Here is an 11,003-nt window from a genome sequence, read left to right as displayed (position 1 = left end):
ACAACAATTTTGAAATTGTTTTGACGTATGTAATCAAACGCTTATGGAGCAAACTGTACTTACAATAGTTATTGCTATCCACATAATGAGGTTTCCATAGATTCAGAAAAATAGTAAAAGAATATTGGCCCGCCACCTATTGTCGAGGTAACAAAGCTATGTCGATAGCTGTCGATCTATGTATCCCGACTACAGTTTACTTTAACTATGTATTCCTAAAATCTGACACAGCTGACGTGTGGGGAAGCGCCGTTTTTAATATATATGTAAAATTTGGACTTTTTTCCTATTTCTTATGGTTGGAATGTTACGGAAGAAAATATTTATTTTAAATGATTCAAGTGGTGTTAACATTGTGACCATAGCCTTGCATAAAAAATGCCCGAATTCACTATTAACTTTTAATGCGCTAACAAGATTGGTAAAATACAAAAAAAGTGCAGCGAAATTTAAAAAAAGATTTGGAAAAAATTTGCAACATTTTTTAACGTCTATAATATATAAATATATTACTTAATTTGATGGTCGGAAATTCATTTGATCTCAACCAGAAGCATATATCAATAGATGTGTCATAATGCAATTCCATTTAATGAATGCATACTAAACTTGAAATATTTAGGGGAAAAGAAACGAAAAAGTATAGAAGCAAAACAAATTTTGTTGAACATTATTATATAATATTTTTTAAACTTTTTACAAGTATTACTTACTTACTTATCTTCTGGTTTACACATATAAGAGCAACATACATCTGGTAAGAGAAATATTTTAAATATAATAATAACTGGTCGAGACTACCTAGCACATTGATCTTATTTATCCACTTCATTGTTTATAATTATGGCTTGAGGTCATGCCGAAATGCATGTTTTCTGTTGCATGTCTTTAATTTTCGCGAATGTGAGTCGATGTAGAATCGGTAAAGTTTTGGCAATGGCAAAGTCGTAATGACTCCATTGTGGATCTTCCAAAATTTGGTAACCGCACCGCGACTTTGAATTTAGCATGTTGTACAACTTCATGGAAGACTGAAAAAAAAAACAACAATAAAAAAACACAAATATGCTGCTACTGTTGTGAAAGACTGATCAATGATTCTCTAATTTCTACTCAACTGTTCATTTACCGTTAATGTGGAGAGATAATCGTTCTTTCCAACAAACATCGCTACAGGAACGGAAATGTCATGAGTGGGATAGGCGGGAGGATATTCTTGAGAATAATGTTCGATGTTCCCTTGCTTGCCGTAATCGAACAGACTAAAATTTTTGCCGATCATCATTTGAGAATAATGAGTGTAGACTTCGATTCCAACACTGTCTAACCATCTGATTATTACAACAGGAAAATAACTCTACAAAAATATAATTTACTAGAAGAATACATAAAATGAAACATATTTTGCAGACACACAGAAGTTAGAATACGTCTTACCGGGTCAATTGTGTTGATATGAATTCCTTGGGATAGTCCTAGAAGGAAAGCCATCACGTAGTTTCCCAAAGGCGATGCGGCGACTATCTTAGTAAAAAATTGATAAATCGGAGTTACTTTCAGAAATTCACCATTGAAGAATGTATACGTTAATGCCTTAAACAGAAAACCATTATGTACAAAAGCACCAACCACCATAACCCAACTAATATAAAATTTGTTGCTAAATAAACACAAAGTTGCAGCCGAGTTTTTAGGTAGTCTTTCAGAAGAGAAAAGTTTTAATAATCTAATATCCGCGAATATTTGATTGGTTTTTGGTGGGGAACCAAAGTGCTGATATGATATTTCCAACTATGCCAAATATTAATGCTCTTGGAAGGAGAAGCTTTGTATTAAAAAACAATACTATCTGAAATGATGCAAGAACATAGCCATAAAATAGGAAAATGTATTGTATGTCGTCCTAAACTTTTTCTTACTTGCTCCTAATTCATTTTCGTTTCAGGAAAAGGAAATTTAAGGAACCCGATAAGCGGGAACCAGAGCGAGATCACATTCGCCTCTTCTCAGGAAGATGGCTGGAATGTTTAACCCATAGAGCCAGTAGGCGCTGCGTTCTAGAAAAGTGGAACGCCCCACGCTGACAATTCAGTAGAAAAAAACCGTGCACCGCGGAAATAGAAATAGTCAATATAACTAGAGATGCTACATAAATTATTAGTAGTGTGTAAATAGTCAGTGACTTGAAGTTTTGTGCGGAGTAGACTAGAACTAGAACGATTTTCATCGATTTAAAAAACGAACAATATCACGAAACATGTATCGTACCTTCACTGTGGGCCAAATAAAAGGCTGCCACAAAATTGGCAAGACTCCCTTAGCGTCCTGTAAATAACCTACAGGTGCGTAAGAAATAACTCCCAAAAGTCTTTCCTCACAATGGCTCCGAAGCAAAGAGCAATACACATAGCTATTGGTTGTCCCCATTGAATATCCTATGTAAATGGCTTTTTGATTTGTGGTGTTGTAGACCAAGTCAAGGGTTGATTTTAAGTCGTAAATTCCCATTTGGTGGAAGCTAAACATGAAATGAAACATTCAAAAAAAATTATACGTATTAATTTTAGTTAATTAAGTAGGTACGTCACATTTTTAAAGTGCCCATTGCGATTGCGTAGTGTAGTGTATGTGTTAAATGATTTTATTTGCAAATTACCGAACTTTAACATTCTCAAAGGTGGTAATGATGAATAAAATTTTGAGAACCCCAAGCCATCTTTTAAATGTAGTAAGTACCAGAACACTATTTCTATATTTCTAGCTAAAGTTTATTTTTCGAATACTGAGTATTGTTAATTTTGTACTTACGACATTTGAATCATTTTTGTACACAAACTAATAAAACTATATTGTAGGTTTGTTTACTGATAATATAGTTGACCTTATGGCAGCAAAATGTTATAAATGAAACTCAACAAAATGAGAAATATCCTTAAATAAGATATGACAATTGATTTTTCAGTTCAGAGGTAAGAAACGAAAAGAAGAAGTTGTAGACCTCGTTTATACAATTTTCTGAATAGACATTACAGAACATTAATAAACATTAAACTTAAGTTAATTTTCAATGCTTATCATGAGATGTAATAAACACGTATCTACATATTTAAGCACATATTTATCTGGCAAACGCACATATTATTAAGCCAATTGTAAAATTACTACACTAAAGTGCACTTTATCGTACCATCAAACACATTGTTTCTATTGATGTCCCTGGCTTTTCAACTTGTCAACAAAAACGATGAATGCAACCTCGGCCAATTCAGTATTCATTCAATATTTTATCCTTTGTATGCGAAAAACCTTGAGCAAAACAACATTTTTCAAATATTGTGGTTTTAGTAGATTATAGAAAGTACGCAACTCTGCAAAGTTTTGCGGAAAGTATATCGATGTAATCTACTCACGTGAATTGCCAGTACTTATGATCTTTAGATGAAAGATATACATGTTCGTTACTATAAGAAGTACCTCGAAAACTAACCATCCAAACGTCGTATCCCTTGTTCCCCAAAACATAAGCTAAACAGATATTAAAAATACTAAAATAGAAAGAGTGGTGAACTAATATAATAAACTTACAGAGAGAGTTGTTGCCGGAAAACATCCAACAAATAGGATTGGTTAGCGAGCCATGGCCCAGCACTATAGGAGTATTTTGGGTAATTTCATTGTATACTCTAAATACCGTAATAATATACCCGTCGTCCAACGTTAGAGAGTAATTTTCGGTCATAAATCCCCACGTTCTGGCTATTCCTGACTAAAATGTCGAATTATTTTTGAGCTTAACGATGTAATTTCTGATTAACCATGGTATACACTAATTTTTCGCCTTAAATGGTAAAAGTTTGCGATATATCATTTTTTGTAATAAATTTTGTAATATTTATTATTTTGTAATTGTATTTATTATTTTTGTAATATTTATTTCTCAAAAACAGAATTATAATAAATAACAATGAATATTTAAGTTTATTCGTATTCACGTATTTATTTCAACAATAACCATCCTGAATCTATATCCATTTTGAGGCCATTGAACACGAAAATCTGATTAATTAAAAATGAATTGAAATGAAGTTCAACCTAATATTTTACGATTAAAAAAATATTTTTGTTTTTATGAATGTGACTTTGATTCACTTTGAAATAAACGATTCAATTGTAAAACGGATATACGAAAAAAATATACCGGATGACCCATTTTACATGGAAAATTCAGTTATAATTGAAAATACAAATGTGCAGTTTTCATATTACCGCCATACTTTATTGAGACTTGAAAACTGATATAATCAGACACTTTTTATAAAACTTCTGGATTCCCCCTGCGTCGGTTTTTGTTGAGTCGAACTAGCTAACGTTTCGCCAATCATCCTGTTCGCTTCTTCAGAGCTTGACTGAAACTGTTTCAGCTCTGAAGAAGCGAACAGGCGTAAGAAATTTACAGGCTCAAAGTGGTTCGTGTTTTTCTGCTAGTCGTGATGGACTTGGTCAAAGAAGATTAACGAGAGGACAAAGAACTCGAGCAACATCTTGAGCGACAAAATGATGTTAAAGAACGATACAAAATTAATAAGGAGGCGAGAAAGTTAATTCATACAGGAGCTATTTCTAGACTCAACCAGATTGAGGGTCAATTTGCTTCGAATTTATTACCATCCCCCAGTGGAACGGTACATTACGCCTAATATTAATCTTAAAAGTTTAAATAAATTTATAAAATCTAGTGACTTTAAATTAGAGGATCATAAAACAGTTGCGCGCTTGATTATAAAAAATAGTTTTATGGTCAATGTGGATTTCATCAACACTACGTAGGATATTTGAGATTTCTGAAATCAACTGCGCTTCTAGAGTATTTTCCAAAATAATAAAGCCCATTGTCGCTTTTCTACAGAAGAGAGTTTTTTGTTTTCTAGTTTATTTAAACGGCACTTTTGTTAATAGGGTTTGTATACAATGATTTAGATTTGACAATGATATTATCAAAGGAGAAACGGAAAAAAAAGATTATTTTCTTGAAAATTCGAGAGAGACAAAACGCGTAAAATAAGGAATTTCGCAAAATTGTTGGACATACTACTTTCGACGCGTAAAGCTATAAGTATGGATATTTGCATACGAAATTTTTAGAGTGTGCAAAAAATTTCTGGTCAATTAATGACCGATATCTTTTGATGGCTGGTAAACATACCAAACGCTAAAAATTAATTAAGGCAAAACGAATATGTTATGGAAATATTTTCAGATGCATCAAATATGGACAAGGCATTTACTGTAGTAAGTGGTTTTTTAGTTCTTGGAGAATAAAAGTTGCCACATTAATTGTTTGGAACTACTTGCTGTTTCGGAATTTAATTTTTTGCTAAAAATGTTGTCGATTGCTCTATTTTATGTAGAATAGACAATACCACTGGTATTGTTTGTATAAATTGCATGGGGAGCAAAGTTAAAAAATCTCGCTAGTGCAATTTGGGAGTACGCAGAAAGATACATATATTTGAATCATATATTAAATCCGAAACCAACGTACAGGCGGATAAAGGATCACAAATACAAAAAAATATTTTTTTTTGTATTTTTTTTATCCTTTCGCTAGTCGCTCTAACAAATGTTTAAAAAAATATTTTTCGACAAGGCATCAGGCATTAAGTTATCAGTGAAATATGCATGGCTCCAACTTCAGAAACTACGTTGAAGCAATATAATTACTAATTGAAACTATGCTGGGAATATTTTTCCTTCAGAGATATTGACGGATTTATTGAAGTGTGGTGAATAATTTGGATTTTTTAACCTCGCAGTTTAATAATGAAGCTTCATATGGTTCCTTAAATTCATACCTCTATAACACAGATAGTTTAGCACAGAATTTTAAAATCCAACGATTTTTCAAAGTTTAATCTGGCCTGGTTTACTCAAATACGAAAATACTTGTGTGTAAATATTTAAAAATGCTGTGATTGGCCTTGAAGTGTCTATACAAAAATGTATAGTCCTATTGGCACTTGCAAAAACAACAAATAAACAACAAACGTTACATTGATAGAAATACGATTTATTCATAAAGTGTCCCCACAAATGTCAAGTCGATGAATTAAGATAATCTTGAGTAGCAGTGGTATTGCAAAAAAAAATTTATAAGCTATAGCGTGCGGTATCAAAGGGGTTAAATGTTAACCCTTTTAGGAAGGCTGCTGGTTGGTCCACTAAAGATATTTACTAGCGTATACAATTGACCATTGTCATTTATCTTAGGTTGATTTAAGAACGTTTATTTTCTTCTCATTTTTTTCTATTTTCTATTATTTTTAATCAACACAAAACTAATGTGTAAATAAATTTGTCTACTCCCGTCTGTAAAATACCTAATTACCCACCGATCTAGCGTGCGGGAAGCGTCACTTTACCACTTTACCACATCAGTTTCGTTTCCCACGAATCCGAGCCATTTCGGACATTTCCGGAATTTTACCGCACGGATTGGGAGCGATCGGATGTTTTCGGAGATATTTCCCACGCTTTGAATTTTGACGTTTGTCAATTCTGACAGTCATGTCAGTGAACGTATTCGTGTTTTGCGAAAATGTAGCCAAAAACTAACGGTCGTAGAAAAAGTATAGTACGCAACATGTTCGGTAAACTTTTTAACTTACTTGTTTATTAAACACTCGCTCCGCTCGTATCAAATAAACTCGTGAGTCAAATACCGTTTACCGCACTTGTTGCATAATATACTATTTTCTACCCTCGTCTGTAAAATGCTTAATTACACACCGATCTAACGTGCGGGAAGCGCCACTTCACCACTTCAGTTTTGTTTCCCACTGATCTGAGCCACTTCGGACATTTCGGGGATTTTACCACAGGGGTTTGGGATCAATCGGATGTTTTCGGAGATATTTCTCACGCCTTGAATTGTGACGTTTGTCAATTCTGACGGTCATGGCAGTGAATGTATTCGTGTTGTTTTGCGAAAATGTAGCCAAAAATTAACGGTCGTGGAAAAAATTTAGTATGCAACACGTTCGGTTGACTTTTTGTCACTCGTTTGTTAAGCACTCGCTCCGCTCGTGTCAAATAAACTCGTAAGTCAAAAGGCGTTTACCGCACTGGTTGCATAATATACTATTACTTAACCAATGAGGTAAATGTTAAATTAACCTTATTAACTTGTGACATTCAGCTTTTTATACTTTGAACCTAGCGATCAATAACGCCCTAAATAGAGGTATTACGTAACATCGAGGCCTTCATATAATCAAGATCGAACGTCACTTAGGTAAGTTCATTTGATCTTGTGATTATTTGATTAGCACCTTTTAGTTTGGCTTTAATTTTTATACAGCCTTGCGGTGGCCCAGGTTTCCGGAACAGGACGAAAATTGAAATTCACTTCACGGGAACTTTAAAGGATAATTATGGTATAGATATATCAGAAAAATATTCAAAAATGAAACTGCTTCTTCAGAGCTTAACGGAAACTGGCTCGCATTTTACTCTGTACCTGCTTATATATTGATTGAGGAGCAAAATGCAATGTAAATTTTGTAAAAAGTATTACATAGCATCTTATTTATTTCGACGAGGCATTCATATAATCAAGATCGAACATCACAGGTAAGTTCGTTTGATCTTTTGATTATACGATGCGCTGAAATGTAACTCAGTTCGGTACGTTTTACACAAGTCTTAACTAGATTGCTTGTAATCTGTAGTAATTTTACTTGGTGTTCCATGATGCCAAAAGAATTTACTTAAACTTTGCCATATTTGGAGAGAAGTTTTATTAACAGTGTACTTCCATTATTGAGTTTTTTTTATGTACATCATCAGTTTTTTCTTGGTGCCAAATAAATTTTCCGTTCTTGCATGAGGTTGTGCTTATCTATAAGTTTAAAAAGCTGTTCTTACTCTTCTGAATTTAGGTGTTCGTGACGAATTAAATTTTAAATATCAATTTTTACAAAAGTTTGTTTTTCTATTATTGGACTATTCGAAGGTGGTGTTTTTAAAATACGTATTTCAAAGTTGTTAAGTTCAAATGCATCTAAAGGTAAGTTATTGTTAACACTACCTTCTAGGTTACATATATCATTAATATAGGAATTATTTGTAATCTTTACAAGGGTTGGTTGTATTTCAACTTCATCATCGGGATAATAGGGCATTATCCTTGTCGTATTATTAAGTTCTAAGTGTTGCCTTTCGTATAGTTTTTGGGAGAATTTCTACTAAGTAATCGTCAAAATTTTGTCTATATTGAAAGGAAATTTCTATGTATTGGTCGTTTTAATTTGGTATTTTTTAAATCAAAATTTAAATTTAGATAAAATATTCATGGAAGGGGTATAAAATAATCTCAATTCGGTGATACCAAAATATGCAAATACTGGAAAGGTTACTTTATATGTAGCTTTCTTTGAACCTGCACATGTTTGTAGGGTATTCACGTAAGATTTAATTAATTCGGCTAGAGAAAGAAAAAGAGATGCACAGAGATGCAAACGGTATTTGATAATTAGGGTCTTCGATGAAGGATTTATTTGAAAACTATTTAAGGTTAAACAGGGTTTAATTCGTCCGAGGCTACCGGCTGAAAATGTTATAATTGATCGATTATATTATTTTCCTCTTCAAAATGTTCGACATTTTTATAGTTTGGGACATATTCGCTAAAGTTAGTTAAATTATTTTGGGGTTCATTAGTTTCGGGGTTAATGTCATTGTTTTTCAGATGCGTTAGTTCTTGGAATTTAATGTTTGGAAAATGGCTCTCTTTTGAGTTTTGGGGATTGTTTTGATTAAAGGTGTTGGGTTATTGAAATGGTTGCCTGAAAAAATGGTTTTATGACTTAAAGAATTGATTCTGAGGTTTAAAAAAATGATTTTGTGGTTTGAGAAATTCATTTTCATGCGTTTGATTAGGGGGTTTAAAATGGGTGTTTGACAGAATATGGTTTATTGGTTTCTGTATATTGTGCCGCATTACGTTATTGTTTTGTAGATAAAGTGGATAAAAATATTAATTGTTGCTGATGATTTGCACGAGTGAATAGTTCCCTGAATTTTTGGGTAAGGCTAATATTACCTCTGCCCAAGTTGTAAGGTATGGTTGAGTTAACATAAAATCTTCAGCTGTTGCTACTCTTTTTGATTTAATTCCCAAATTAATACATTCTTATTGCGATTTGTTTTATAAAAGACGGGATGTCCCATCAATAGTTTTTAATAAAGTAACGGTTGATCTCAAAGCGTCGGCCATTGTACTAATAGTTTCACTAAGCGGTATTTCCAAACATGTTTCCGAAGTAATCACAGGAATGGAGTCATTTTCGTCTATACAAAACAACAGAGAAATATATCGTCTATTTCGCAATGTCGCTGTTAATTATTTATTAAATTATTTCTTTTAGAATGAGTGATATCCGAGAACCTACTTCTAAATTTCTTCATCAAATGTTCATAAAATATTTAAAATTTTCACTTAGCTAACGCTAGTCACCACTATAAGGAATAATTCAGTAAACATTTACACTAAGTTCTTAGTCTCGTTCCTCGATCAACCAACACTGTTCGTCAGATAGATGTACTTCCCCGCTGTAGTAACCCTGGCTTAGACGAGTTCGTCCTGCTGACTCTCAAATGCCAGGAGTCCCAAGTGCTGTGCGTAGTAGGCTTTGAAATCTTTTTCTTAACCGTTGAATCAGATGCACTGGTAAATCACTATCTATTAGCGACGGCAATCCGATGAACTACTTGCGATGGTTTTTTCGAAAACACGGATCCTACCGACTGCGCCAATATCGTAAATGGCCACATAACTGTCCTACATAACATCCTTGTCATTATTATATTAAAATCTTCCTTTGAGTTACAATTTTTTTTAGGAAATAAATGAAGTTCTAAACAAATTGTATAATTTAAAAAAATCGTTCGCCAAAAAATATTATGGTTCGGCAACTATGTCCATGTAGCAAAATGTTATAATCAGATTAAATAGATTCTAAAATGAAACATATTTTCGGAAAGCGTTCGATTCTGCAGAGAAGTCACATCACAAGAATTCAATGTCGTCTCTTCGGTTATGTTTTTCAGGCAATTCAGGCATATTTTTTTATGAAAATCCTTACAATAAACATTTTAAATTTGTATTTTCGCTAGGATTGCTAAAGTATATCAAAAACCTTACCACATCCAGAACGTCGTAGTAGTTTCTCCAGCAATTCTTACTCCCTGGGATGTAAAAGTCACTGTACTTTTTACATACTTTTATCGAACCCTTCACCTGTACAACAGCCACAGCCAAAAACATGAAATACACGAGTTTCCAACGCATTTTTAAAGGTATTCACATAAGAAAAATGCGAAGTGCATAATATTAATTGAAATATATTTTAATTTCCTTATATACTCGTTAAAATAATTACGCCGGCATATGCTAATTAAAGTGACCATCTAATCACAGCGTGTTTGCTATTAATTACAATTTTAATTCATGACCCTAGAGCCACAAAATAGGTAATCATAAACAAGCCTTGAGATAATTTGGTTCAAACTGTCCAATACCGTGAATCTAATATTCATTTTGATATATTTATAAGAAAAATCGCTTCTTGGAAGCTCGTTACTCTACATATACCATGTTAGATATCTCCAAAACTTTACCGAGCTACGGCAACACCGCTTTCCCAGTCCAAAGTAATGATTAAATATCACCAAAACTGCCAAAGCCAAGACGGTAAAATTCAATAACAGGGGGTTTTTGAACATGCAAAATTCAAAAATGGTAACAGCCATGTTGTTAGATTTCGGAATGATATTTATAATTTATAGGATGCACTGATACCTATTATTGGGGCACCTGCCGGGGGTCGGCGGCCGACACGTGGCCCGGCGAAAGCTAGGCCCGGGAAAGGAGGGCCGTCCCGGGGGGGCTCTGAGAGGGGGGCTCGGTCCTATGCACAAGCGGCGGCGGGGGGGCCTGAACTGGT

General features: G+C 33.7%; 1 protein-coding gene across 1 annotated transcript; it reads right to left on the bottom strand.

Annotated features, from left to right (window-relative positions):
- Window positions 1–532: 532 nt before the first annotated feature.
- Window positions 533–10,316, bottom strand: LOC132705486 (tear acid lipase-like protein). Its single transcript, XM_060676088.1, has 8 exons — window positions 10,298–10,316; window positions 10,202–10,245; window positions 3,586–3,766; window positions 3,411–3,525; window positions 2,269–2,518; window positions 1,438–1,593; window positions 1,130–1,357; window positions 533–1,031 (listed from the first exon to the last, which is right to left on the bottom strand). The coding sequence occupies exons 3-8, from the start codon at window positions 3,737–3,739 to the stop codon at window positions 855–857; spliced, it is 1,080 nt and encodes a 359-aa protein (XP_060532071.1). The 5' UTR covers window positions 3,740–3,766; window positions 10,202–10,245; window positions 10,298–10,316; the 3' UTR covers window positions 533–854.
- Between the last annotated feature and the right edge of the window lie 687 nt (window positions 10,317–11,003).

This window comes from Cylas formicarius, unplaced genomic scaffold, assembly GCF_029955315.1.
Source record: "Cylas formicarius isolate icCylForm1 unplaced genomic scaffold, icCylForm1.1 PGA_scaffold_7__23_contigs__length_41026272, whole genome shotgun sequence".
NCBI lineage: Eukaryota > Metazoa > Arthropoda > Insecta > Coleoptera > Brentidae > Cylas > Cylas formicarius.
This window is presented reverse-complemented; position numbering and strand designations above follow the sequence as displayed.